Raw genomic sequence first — 13942 nt, forward strand, 5'->3', positions numbered from 1 at the left:
ATTGGCACCCAGATGAAAACAGAGCTTTTCCAATAGCCCAGAAGGTCACTTTGACACATTAGCATATTTTAAAAGTGCCCCAGGTTTTCTAATGGACAATCTTAAGAACAAATATATTAGAAAGACCTCTAGTGATCATTTAATTCTAGCCCAGTGGTTCTCAAACTTGATTGCACAGTAGAATCACCTCACCTGGGAGTTTATATAAACCTAGAAGTCCATGCTATATCCCAGACCAATCTCTGAGGGTGAGAGGCAGGCATCTGTGTTTTAAAAACACCCAAGATGATTCCAAAATGTGGACAGACTGTGAACCACAGCACTGCTCTACCGTTTAGACCCTCAACCCTCCAAGTGGGCTCCATGAACCAGTAGCACTGGCTTTACTGGGGGAGCTGGTTAGAAATGCAGAATCTCAGGCCCCATTCCAGGCCAACTGGATCTGCATCTGCATTTGAACAAGATCTTCAGTGATTACTATGCACGGTAATGCTTGAGAAGTGAGGCCTCACTCTGCTGCACTGTACCTGAGAGTTTGAAGGTAAAAGAGCACCTGCTCTTGAATGTGCTTCCACAGCTAGTTAAAGGCTGGGGCCCTGGCCACACACCAGCTTCACAGTCTGCTCTCTTTTCTGGGTCCTGCTTCTTCCAAACAGCTTTCTGAATTTACATCTATCAGGGCAGGGGTCAGTGGGGCTGCCTGAAAAGGGCGATGGTCTTTTGAATCAATCCCAGTGCTTCCAGAAATTCTATCCTCCAATGGGGCTCAACTTTCCAGCTTAAAAGGGCATATTAAGTTGAATGGGGCATGTTACTCCTTACTTCTTATTGCAGAAAATGCTACAAATCCTTACCTAAAGACCTAATGTTTTACTATAGCCCAGAAATTTGACCCACACAGGGCAGACAGGCTACACCTAGCCTTCTGTTCCCATGTGAGAAGCTTCACAATTAAACAAAAAAAGCATGTCTTCTTTTTTTTTTCCCAATACAATTTTTATCTGAGCATAGAAAAATATAGAGACTGTTGGAAAGTAAAAAAAAGAAAAAGTAAAAAATAAAATACTCATCATGCCAACAAGCAGGTCGATCATTGGGAAGCACTGTGGATATTTTCATTCATTTCCTCCCTGTTTTTTTTTGTTCTTTGAGACGGAGCCTCAAGCTATCTCCCTGGGTAGAGTGCCATGGCATCATGCTCACAGCAACCTCCAACTCCTGGGCTCAAGCGAGTCTCCTGCCTCAGCCTCCCAAGTAGCTGGGACTACAGGCGCCCGCCACAACGCCTGGCCATTTTTTGGTTGCAGCCATCATTGTTGTTTGGCGGGCCCGGGCTGGGGATTCGAACCCGCCACCTTAGGTGTATGTGGCTGGCGCCTTAGCCGCTTGAGCCACAGGTGCCGAGCCTCCTCCCTGTTTTTTCTGTGAATATTGTATACACCTGTGATCACAGCGCACATGACTTTCAGAGTCGTCTTCTGTTTTGTAGTATCCAGCTCTGTTTCCCTCCATTGAGGCAATCATTTCAAGGCAGTAATTCTCACCTTTGGTTGCCCATTATATTCATGAGAAGGGTTTTTAAAGCCCTTCATGTGGCTCGGTGCCTACAGCTCAGTGGCTAGGGTGCCGGCCTAGCCGGTGGGTTCGAACCCCGTCTGGGCCTGCCGAAACAACAATGACAACTGCAAGAAAAAAATAACCAGGCGTTGTGGTGGGTGCCTGTAGTCCCAGCTACTTGGGAGGCTGAGGCAAGAGAATCACTAGAGCCCAAGAGTTAGAGGTTGCTGTGAGCTGATGCCATGGCACTCTACCCAGGGTGACATTGTGAGACTGTCTCAAAGGAAAACAAACAAAAAAAATCCTTCATGCCTAGGCTATGTCCCAGACCAATGAAATCAGAATCTCTAAGGGTGGTGACCAGGAGTCAGTATTTTCTTTAACATTTCAATTTGAACTAATTTTAGGCTTACAGAAATACTGCAAAAACAATACAAAGAGTTCAGTCTACCCCTCATAGAGCTTCCCCAAATGCTAACATCTAACATCTCAAAAAACTAGCAAAGAGAATTAGATCCAAACAACTACTGAAATTTGTATCTGACAAAGGTGGCATCTCAAATCACTGTGGAAAAGAGAGATTTTTTGAGAAATGGTGCTGAGACTCCTGGTAAACATTTGGAAGAAGCTAAAATTAGACACAAACCTTGCCCCATACACAAGAAGAAACCCCAAGTGGATCTAAATGCGAAAAATGAAACTACACAACTACTAGAAAAACATAAAACTGAATTTCTCTATATCCTGGGCGTAGGGAAAGGGTTTTTAACTATCAATCCAAATTCACAGGCAATATAAGACAAGACTGGTCTGGCTTGGGCACAATGGCTCATACCTGTAATCCTAGCACTTTGGGAGGCTGAGGCAGAAGGATCACTTGAGGCCAAAAGTTTTGAGACCAGCCTGGGCAAGATAATGAGACCTCTATCTCCAAAAAACTTTTTAAAACTTAGCTGGGTATGGTGGCATATGCTTATAGTCTGAGCTACTTGGGGGAGGCTGAGGTGGAAGGATCTTTTGACCCTGGAAGTTCAAGACTACAGTGCGCTATGATTGTGCCACTGCACTCCAGCCTGGGTGACAGAGTGAGACCCTGTCTCCAAAAATAAGGAAGTAAATAATTTGCATGACAAAGACATGATAAACAACATCCAAAGACAACTGACAAACTGGGAGAACACAACATACACCACAGCTAAAGAGATGATATCCACGATATATAAAGTCCTCTTGAAGATTGATAATATCCATTGGGAACAAATGAGGAAAAGATGCGAACATGCAATTCACATAAAGCCACAAAAACAGCCCCCAAGCATATGATCAAATGTTCAGATGCAGTCTTGTATGCATGTGCCCCAATAAAACAGACTCAGCTGGTGGCGGCGCCCATAGCTCAGTGGGTTGGGCGCTGGCCACATACGCCAAGGCTGGTGGGTTCGAACCCAGCTGGGGCCAGCTAAAACAACAATGACAACTGCAACAAAAAAAAAAGCCACGCATTGTAGCGGGTGCATGTAGTCCCAGCTACTTGGGAGGCTGAGGCAAGAGAATCACTTAAGTCCAAGAGTTTGAGGTGGCTGTGAGCTGTGACGCCATAGCACTCTACCCAGGGCAACAGTTTGAGACTCTGTCTCAGAAAAAAAAAAAAAAAAAAGACAGACTCAGCCATAATAAGAGAAATGCTAATAAAAGTAATACTGAGATTCCATTTTTTATCCATCATATTGGCAAAATTATTTTAAATGACAAAGCATTTAGTTGGTAAGTCTGTGGGCCTTCAGGATACTTTTAATGCTTCCTAGGCTATTCCAATGTGCAGCTAAGGTTGCGAACCATTGATTTAAGGCAATGGCCCAAGTGGAAACATCATAGTATAGCAGAAAACTGTGTGTAAAAGCCTTTTTTCACTACTGAAATCCCCAAACTCTTTAGCCAGCATGGTGACTAAACATTATTATTTTTTTTCCTTTTTGGAAAAGGGTCAGCATGTTTGCTACGTACCATTGCAGTTTTGCCAAGTCCTCTGGGGAGGAAGGGCAGGGTGTCCTGACAGAACAGCAGCAGTGTTCTGGAGGAGACAAAAGAACAAGGAAGAAGAAAATTCATGGTCAAGAATAAAGCAAGATGGAAGCCAGGAGCCTTACAGTTCTTACACAGCTGTGTTCTAAAGAGTGATTGTCTCAAATAGGCAATAAAATTAATTAGAAGCCATTATGTTGACAATTACATACTGAATACAAAGTGGATAATACTCAAAAACATTTATTGAGGGAATATTTTTGTGGTTATATGCATGCAGTATCAATCACTCTTCAGCACTTGCTAAGAGGAATTCTGAAGTAGCATCCTGGAGAGCATGATGCGGAGGGAAATCGGCCAGACCCAGCATGGCCAATACGTGGAATCTAAAATAATTGAACTCGGTTCAGTGTGAGTTCATTTCGATAGTATTTTGTACTAAAATAAAAGCTTAAGGGGCGGCGCCTGTGGCTCAAGGAGTAGGGTGCCAGCCCCATATACCGGAGGTGGTGGGTTCAAACCCAGCCCCGGCCAAAAGCTGAAAAAAAAAAAAAAAAGCTTAAGGACCTAAAAAAAATAAATGAATAAAATAATCAAATTCACAGAGATGGAAATGGTACTCACTAGTGGGTGATGGGGTTGGGAGATTGGTGAGATGTGGGTCACAGGACACAAAATTTCATTCAGATAAGAGGAGTAAGTTAAAAAGATCTATTGTACACGTACAACGTGGTGACAACGGTTAATAATAATGTACTATACACACATGAAAGTTTGGAGACCGACTGTGTTATGGTCCATTACTTCACTTCCAAGAAACACAGTTGGTGTGATTCAGTTTTCTGATTCATATGTGCAAGTTTCAACTTGCTGGCTTGCTGGTGTTGCTAGGAGGGCTCACTTACTTCCTTCCACGTGGACTTTACATGTTTTGATTTTTGTATATCTCAAAACTTTTGTAATGACCCACATGGATTTGAAGATTGCTAGGAGAGTAGACTTTAACTGTCCGTACCACAACAAAATGGTAAGTATGTGAGGTAATGCAGATGTAAATAGCTTCATTTAGCCATTCCACAATGCAAATCAAAATACCATGTGGCACGCTGTAAATATATACAGTAGCAATCCATCAAACACTCCAAACAGAATTTGTTCCTCAATAGGGTTTGTTTTGTCATGTTTTCAAATATGATATAGTGAAGTTTTATTAGAAAGCAGGAAAAATTACTGTCTGGGGCTCTCGGAAAATTGCCCCAGGACCAAGGAGTCAAAACAGAAAGCTGTAATATATGCAGATGTATTAATTATATTTTCAATTGAAAAAATAACACATCAAAATCACACAAAGATGAACACAGTAATAAGGATAGAGATGACTTACCCAGGGGTCGAATCTTTACACTTTTCAAAGCAAATATGACAGCACATACATTTGTTGTCTTATTCAGTTTTATTGTGAAAGTACAATTTAATGTGCTGTAAAGAGAAATATACACAACCAGAATGTTACAAAACCAGAAACCTACCTATCTCTTTGGAATTGCTTTTGCAGCCTTAGAGTGAGGAATGGGCACAATGACACTGTGAACTTGAAAAGCCACCCCAATAATTGGCAATGGATATTTTGCAAATACCCATTTCTAGTGGTCTGAACTTTATCCAAAAGGCTTTATACTAAGAGACTTTTATAGAGGTTCACATTCACAGGGGTTACCAACCAGAGACTGTCTCACCACATACTGGTTCTTTTTGTCTCCCCAACGAACAGGCAGGGGTAGAACAACTCAATTGACATGTGTGGTCTTATCCCCACCCCCTCCCCCACTCCAGCTGGCCACTTGGTTGGTGTCTACAGGCAACTGAGTTTCCATCATGGGAGCCCTTTCACATACCCGCCTAGATGAACCTCAGAGTCTCTTAAACCCAAAATTTCTCTGGCAATTCAATCTAGACCAGCTATTCTCTTTTTTTTTTTTTTTTTTGAGACAGAGCCTCAAGCTGTCCCCCTGGGTAGAGTGCTGTGGCATCACAGCTCACAGCAACCTCCAACTCCTGGGCTCAAGCGAGTCTCCTGCCTCAGCCTCCCAAGTAGCTGGGACCACAAGTGCCCGCCACAACACCTGGCTATTTTTTGGTTGCAGCTGTCATTGTTGTTTGGTGGGCCCGGGCTGGATTCGAACTCGCCACCTTGGGTGTATATGGCTGGCGTCTTAGCCACTTGAGCCACAGGCGCCGAGCCAGACCAGCCAACCTAGGCCTGTGGGTTGAGACCCCTTTGTGATAATGAAAATACATCCTGCATATCAGATATTTACATTACGATTCATTACAGTAGCAAAATTACAGTTATGAAGTAGCAACGAAAATAATGTTATGGTTGGGGGGGGTCACCACAACACAAGGAATTGGATTAAAGAGTCGTGGTATTAAGAAAGTTGAGAACCACTGATCTAGACCATCAGACAACTTTGATTTTAAGATATTCTCTTTGTTTTTACTTTAGCTTTGATTTAAGTGGAAAAAAATTTAATGTTGCAAATAACAAAAAGAGGTTAAGTTAAATGAACTAAATGCATCCACTGGATAGGGATTCAACCTGCAATTTTATGGAAGACTTGCCCTTATTTGTACCAGTGAATAGTCTGATAAATGAAAATTGTCATTTTCTAGGACTTTGACTCCCATGGAATGCTCAGGATTCCAATAGTGAGATTACTGTTCAATAAACCACTGGGTTTGTGCAGCAAGGATAGCCAATGGATACAATTTTTTCTTTTTTTTTTTTTTTTTGAAACAAAAATTTCATTCTGTTGACCTGGGTAGAGTGCCATGACATCATAGCTCACACAACCTCAGTCTCTTGGGCTCAAATGATCCTCTTGCCTCACCCTCCCACGTAGCTGGGACTACAGGTGGCTGTCACCACATCTGGCTAGTTTTTCTATTTTCAGTAAAGACAGGGTTTCACTCTTGCTCAGGCTGGTCTCCAACTCCTGAGCTCAGACGATCCACCCATTTCAGCCTCCCAGAGCTCGGTGCCAGTAGACACAATTTAAAATGATAATCTGTGTAACCCCAGATGATTGTTGGACAATCTCTGATTCACCACTGTATGCACTTCTTAATTTTTCCTTTTCTCTTTCTTTCCAATCTTTTTATTCCACTCTCTCCTTCTCCCAAGCTCAATATTATGTTCCTTCTTTTCTGTCTGGTCTTTGCCCTGCCTGGACCACTGGGAGCCATTTCTCGGTTATACGCGCGGCACTTCAGGCTACAGTAAAGGGCCTGATAGCGATCACTCCTCTGAGCTTCATAAAGAAACCAGAAGACGGATGTGACATATCATTGTTTGGAAAGGTAAAAGTACATAAATCTAAAGTTTCACTAAGATGTATTTATTTCAGAGGAACTCACTGAATTTGCAATTTAATTAAATTTCCCCTAATACATTTATTTCTCATAAACGGAGAAATAATGATATTTGCAAAAGCATTAAAAATGACTGACCTTTGAGTCTCTGCTATAGCACACACTATAAAATAAGTCTGAAACAAACAAAGGAAATATACATGTTAATTTGACAGTTGGAAATGCCAGCAAAGACAACCCAGGGCTAATCACAGAATTTTAGAACCACAAGAACCCCCTAGGGATCATCCAATTCACAGTCAGATTCCCGGCCTATCATCAAAACTATTCAAGCCATAAAAGCTGGGGTTGGATACCTCTGGTGTTGGAGAGGTCACCACTACACAAGAGAGCTCATTTTCCTGAAATTTTTATCGTAAGAGACTTTTGGTTTTACAGGAGGTAAAATCTACTTCCTTGTAATGTCTACTCATTGCTCCTACTTGTGATTTCTGTAATAACAGAGCTAGTCCATTCAGTCTTTTACACAACAAACGTGGGGGAATTTGCATTCATAGCTCCCCAGCAAGGCAGAACTTCATGCTTTCCCCCCAAATAACAATAATTATAAACAAGGTACAGGGTGTACTATGATTACCTCACTTAGAGTCTGCAGAGTTTTGTTGAGCTCTGATCGTCTGTTAATAAAATGAATGAGAGAAATTGACATGAAGGAGACCATTAGCATACGACATTCAAAACAAGTTACATTTTTAGTAATTAAAACAAGCACATGGTATTCATTACGGTGTTCACTTTGAAGAAAGACAGGGTATAATAAGAGATTCCTATGTGGCAAAAATAAATTATTTATACGACAAGGGAAACTATCCAGACAGGGGCTGTACCGGTTCTAGCCAAGAGCAAGATATAAATTATGGCTGAACAATCTCGTTATTCATTAGGCTGCTACGAACTCCAGCCAGCTTCCTCTGGTGGAAGGCCAGAAAAGAGCTGGCCTGCGGTGAATATTTCTGAGAGGGGCAAGCCACTCACCCAGGGGACCCTGTACCTCTGATTTCTTCCTCATCCCCCTCTTCAACTGACCTAACCTGCCCTCTCTTGCCCTGCCTTCCCCTCACAACTCCCCTCTAGAAATTTCTTATTCCTTTCCCCCAATCTTACTCCAACAACACCTCAATTTCTTTTTTTTTTTTTTTGAGACAGAGCCTCAAGCTGTCCCCTGGGTAGAGTGCCATGGCTTCATTGCTCACAGCAACCTCCAACTCCCAGGCTCAAGCAAGTCTCCTGCCTCAGCCTCCCAAGTAGCTGGGACCATAGGCACCTGCTACAACGCCCGGCTATTTTTTGGTTGCAGCCATTATTGTTGTTTGGTGGGCCGGGCTGGATTCGAACCCGCCACCTTAGGTGTATGTGGCTGGCGCCTTAGCCACTTGAGCCACAGGTGCAGAGTCAACACCTCAATTTCTCCAAAGAGGCAGGGCTTCTTAAAGCAAACATGAAGTTATGATGAAAGAAATGTAGCTAAAGAATTCATTCCAAGACCATGGCTCTCAGGGGCGACTCTGCCCCCCAGGGAATACGTGGCAATTGTGTAGGGACAGTTTTGGTTTTTATAGTGGGGAAGGTGCTAGAGGCATGCAGTGGGTAGAGGCCAGGGATGCCAACTAGCACCCCACCGTGGACAGGACAGCCCCCATCACAAAGAATTATCACACCTAAAATGTCAAAAAGTGCCAAAGCTGAAAATCCCTGCTCCAAGGAATGGTGGCACTAGGAAGGGTCTGGAGGAAGGGCAGGGTCATGGCAGTGGTCAGCTAATTTCTCAAGTCCTCAGAAGCCACTTGTCCTAACTTTACTAGCAGGCCACCTTCTTTCGGGCTTTCCCTATCCGCTCCAGTCAGGTCTAACTGCTTGACCTGCTCTATATTCAGATACACAGAACATCCCTTAGTACCCTAAACACGCCACCTTCAGAGCAGGGTTTGTACTGTATTGTTACCATTTGTTCGCACCCTGTGTCTCCATCAGCTGACTCAAGGGCAGGGATTTTTAAGCAGTGTGCCACGACACACTGGTATGTGATGAGAAGATCTTAGTTGTGCCTTGAAAACTTTTGAAGATCATTAATAAAACTATTTTTTTTTTGAGACAGAGTCACACTTTTTTGCCCTTGATAAGAGTACTGTGCTGTCATAGCTCACAGCAACCTCCAACTCTTGGGCTCAAGCTATCCTCTTGCCTCAGCCTCCTGAGTAGTTGGGACTACAGGCACCTGCCACAACACCCGGCTATTTTTTGGGGGGTGGGTTCCTTGCTCTGGCTCAGGCTGGTCTAGAACCTGTGAACTTAGGCAATCCACCTGCCTTGGCCTCCCAGAGTGCTAGGACTACAGGTGTGAGGCACTGTGCCCACCCCTGGATTAAATTATTTTCAAAAGAAGTTTGAAGGACAGTAAATATATTCTTTTTGTTACTCTTTTTCTTTTGATCAACATAATTTAAATGTGCTGTGGAGGTTGCAAAACAATGCCCTAGAGCCCTGGTTCTCCAAATTGGCCTCATCTGAGAAACACCTACGGAGTATTTGAAACCAAAGATGCCCAGGACTGAGCCACCAAATACTGATTTCATTGTTATGGAGTGCACCCAGGCACTGGGATTTTTGAAAGCTCCCCAGGTAATTTTAATATGCAGGTAGCAATGAGAACCACTGTTCTAGACTTGGTTTTCCATCTCAGAGAGTTGAGTTTATCCCCCTCTGTATCCCCAAGGCTGAGTACATAGTAGGTGCTCAATAAATGCTTGGTGACCTTAACTGAACTCAATGCCACTTCTAATGTAGTAATTAAGATTACTTTCTCACAAGTGTGCTAAGTTGTGTTCTAGTTGTAAATTGATGAATTTAAAAAAATATATCCTGTATTATCGTCCATCTAAAGTTTAAAATCCTTCTTGGGCATTGATACTTTCTGCTTTTCATCTCACATACATAACTTTGAATAGTTAGGAAAGCTGCATTTTCCTCAGGACGTCAAAGAATAGGCATAAAGGACGTGAAGTATACCTGCCCCAATCCCAGTTCTCACTAGGTTGAAATTTTAACCAGGCCCTAAGGATGTTTGGTATCTGCCAAGTGGAATCGTAGTGTTCCTCTCTGCTTAGGCAGTGGTGAATCGTCAGAAGCAGCCAGGTCAAAATGCTAACTTGAAAAGACCCATAAGAAGACCCTAGGAAAGGTTTTCTTTTCACTGTCATCACAGATACTAGAGTAAATTTACTTCAAAAGTGTACAACAATCTCATTTGTGAGGTAGTAGCGATGTTAAGAGTAGATGAATTTCATCTCTGATGCTCCTTCCCTGACATGAGGGAAGATATGAAGTTGGCCCTTTCAGTGATAGTCAGAGACAGCCATAGGGCTGTCATGTTGACCAACATGTTGACCATGCTGGCCAACATGTTGACCTACTGTTTAACTGAGGGTACCTATTGGTAACGCATTTCTTGTTGTCTGTGCTTGTCCTTGAAAGCCAAGGTCTACTTAACAAAGTCCTCTCTCTGACTTGGGAATTACAAGCATGAAAAAATCATATACCTTGAATTCTTCTTTCAATCATGGTGGACACCAAATCATATTAAAACTCAAATACCAATTTAAAGGAAGCCATTAGGTTAACTTCAGAGCATCAGAGAGAACAGCTTCATGGGGATATTAGTTGATGACATGTGACTGTGGTTAGTTTGCAAGGAAGTCAAGAATGAATTAGCTCTGTAACTTTGGGGTCTGTTTCTCAGTTTTCACAAGCAAAGATGGCTCAACAAGTATTTTTTCATAGTTGATGTCTGAAGTTTTAAATCAAACTACAGATTACTCACTTCAATTCACTCAGAGACAGGACTCCAGTTAAGGTGCCATTAGTTATCTCTTGATTCTGTTAGAAGCACAAAACCATTAAGAATACAACAAACGTTTTATTTCGTTTTTCTTCACTCTCTAACAAGAAGTTGTTCTTCAGCTTTGTTGCCTACCTAAAGAACTACACCCCAAAGATTGAGTCCTAATTACATGAAACCTTGTCCCTCAAATGATCAAGCTGCAATTATTTAAACAAGAGAGGGAAGGAGGGAACAAGTGGGTCTCAAAAGTTAATCCATATTGGCTGAGACAGCTTTTGTTTCATGTTTTCCTGAAAAAAAAAAGTCTGAGTCAGTAGTTCTCATATGCTAATTTCTGTCTTTCTTCATTTCAAGGAGTCCCCCCAAAGAACACTTTTAAAGCTCTCACTACGAAAGGTCCCAGATTTAAGTAATGGACCCCAATTTAAAAAGGGAAACTTGATAGCAGCTATCACTGCATTTCTGGCAATCAGCTCATTGCCTGGCACATGATAGGTGCTCAGAAATATTCACTGAATGAACAAACCACATTCAGCCAGAATCTTTGAAGCCAACTGAACGGGATCAGATTCAGAAGATTATTCTTAGATTCAATACATATATTTCTTCTTGCTGGAAATTGCTAATATAATTTTAAATTTTAATTGGTAATAGAATTGCATCATATTAAATTCTTACTCAGCAGCAATCCTAATGAAAACTAAAATATACCAACCATTAATAAAATAATCATGATTTCTATCAACTTAAGCCCTCAAGACAAAGCTAGGGATTCCATAACATCTATTTTATTTAAATTTGGTCACAAAAGTAAATATGCTAAAAATCATAAAATAATATGAATCTTAAACAAATCTTTCAGTATGCATGAATTCATCTTTTACGATTGTAATAAGAAAAATCTTTAAAACCTACCAGGGTAACGTTGCTTTCTTCATCATATCGAAACATTATCTCACCTCTAAAAAATACTAAAAATAAATTTTCAAAAATAAGTTTGAGACTTCTATCTTTCAAGCTTGAGGATTCATACAATATAAAAAGATTATCCAATGACTCTATAAAGTAGCATCAAATTCTTTGTTTTTATTCACATTTACTCTTTATGATTTAACAATATAATTTTCAGAAAGTAAGAACTATCAATTTTATATGGGAATTCAGAAAGAGAGAAAACTTAACAAAGTTTACCCTTCTATGCGGCTTCTTCTTTTTTTTTTTTTTTTTTTAATTAAGCAGGCCCAGGCTAGGTTCAAACCTGCCACCCCCACTGCACAGGGCTAGTGATCTAACCACTCACCTACAGGTGCCCAGCCTCTTTTCAGTAGTCTGTTTCCCTTAAAGATGCTAACTGGGGAAACTGTGGCTTTAATGTTAAGCCTTAAAAAAAATTTTTTTTAAGTTGCTATATGTGTATCTGTAGTTACATAGATAACAGAGTGAAGGAAAAAGTGATTCTCAGCAGTTAAGCTACTGTATGGAAGTCTATTTATCCTTAACAAACGCCTCCCTCTGACTTGTGAATTACTGATGCTTTGCCAGTTTTTTTGTTTTGTTTTGTTTTTAAAATCTAACTACCACTAAAAATAAATATAGCTACCAAATGCAACCTCTTTCCTAGGAACAAAGTTGAAACCTGGATAATATGGACGGCAAATCTTTTCCTTTGAACAACTCCTTGTGACTTTTACTCCAGAAATGCCAGAAAATGGTTCTTAAAATGCTCACATTGGGAAATAATGAACTCAATTTTAGTCAGTATGTTTCCTGCAGGGTATTCCCCCAGGGGCTTTGACTCCAGCTGGAAACAAATAAAATAGAGACTCCTAAACAGAAGTACATGGTGTAACTTCATAATCCACAGGGACCCAAAGCTGGCCTGAGCAACAGCGCAAGGATGGCATACAAACTAGAGCAGGGTTCAGCCAACATTTTTGGTGATAGATCAGATAGCAAATATTTGAGGCTTCATGGGCTGTAAGTCCTCTGTTGCAACTAGCCAGAAAGCAGCCATAGGCAATATGTAAATGGGTAGGCAAGGCTGCATGCCAATAAAACTTTATTTACAAAAACCAGACCACATTTGAATTATGGGTAGATATTTGCCAACCTCTGAGCTAGCAGGTTGAAGGCCTGTCTCCTCATCTTATCATCTTTAATTGTACCCCAAAATACAACTGATTCCCATAGCCATATACCTGATGGTCCACTTCTACTTAAAAATGGCCAACAAAACCCCTAGTGATTAACATGATCTATTTCAGCAACTTCTCTACTGAGAACCTCACCATATCAATGTTGAAATTTCAATTAATACAGTATCTAATTAAAAATGAAGATACTTAATATCTGCATAAGAATTACTTATATATTCTATAAATCTTAGCTTTTAAATGCTGAGATTGTGTTGTGGGCACATACAGGTGTGAGCCAACACCCACAATTTCTCTCCCTCTGTTCTTATTGAGTGCATGCTGAGTTTCAAGAAAAGACGACATGGTAATAGGGCAACCAGGAAGGCACCCCCCTTTTGATCCCCAGCCTAACTCTTCTTGGTCAACTCCCAGTTTCTTCACCAGCCTCCACTCCTTTAATAAGTCCAGATTGGAACCTGTAAGAAGTAAAGGTTTCCAATTTCTGGCAGGATATCACGGGATTTCTGATGCCAAAAGAGTTGGTTCCCTGATGAGGTTATTTTCACCAGACACTAAAACAAATGGTCAATTCAGTCACTTAATTGGGAAAAACATTACTCCAACCAGCTTTCTGGCATCTGTTATTTGAGATGACCAGTTTTTTTTTTTGGTTATGTCTTTTAGCTACACATTCAATTTTCAAAGTTATCAAACATTGCGTAGACACAACACTGAACTAGACATTAGTCACCAGCCCAAAACATAGATGAAGCATGAAAAATAATGACATTAGAAAAAAAAAAAATGAGTGAAGGAAGGGTCAAAGAACAGGGAGAGACGGAGGAGGAAAAGAGAAGTGAGAGTCATACGATATATGAAAATGAAATATACCCAAGACTTTTCTTTAACCCAAACCAGCCAATATTCCTTCCCATATTCTACCTGGAGCATAGTTATC

The 13942-nt window shown here is 41.1% G+C and overlaps 1 protein-coding gene across 7 annotated transcripts in view; it reads right to left on the bottom strand.

Moving 5' to 3' along the window:
• Positions 1–13942, bottom strand: part of ADGRG2 (adhesion G protein-coupled receptor G2) — a 75738-nt gene that overhangs the window by 25709 nt on the left and 36087 nt on the right. For all 7 annotated transcript variants that reach the window (XM_003791885.2, XM_003791882.2, XM_003791880.2 and 4 more), the window contains 6 exons: positions 11765–11820; positions 10829–10884; positions 7589–7628; positions 7090–7127; positions 4964–5058; positions 3562–3628 (listed from right to left, as the gene is read on the bottom strand). In XM_003791885.2, coding sequence (XP_003791933.1) covers positions 3562–3628; positions 4964–5058; positions 7090–7127; positions 7589–7628; positions 10829–10884; positions 11765–11820 — 352 coding nt within the window. The remainder of the gene's footprint in view (positions 1–3561; positions 3629–4963; positions 5059–7089; positions 7128–7588; positions 7629–10828; positions 10885–11764; positions 11821–13942) is intronic.

This window comes from Otolemur garnettii, unplaced genomic scaffold (genome assembly GCF_000181295.1).
Source record: "Otolemur garnettii isolate 467f Iridium unplaced genomic scaffold, OtoGar3 scaffold00051, whole genome shotgun sequence".
In the NCBI taxonomy this organism is placed as follows: domain Eukaryota; kingdom Metazoa; phylum Chordata; class Mammalia; order Primates; family Galagidae; genus Otolemur; species Otolemur garnettii.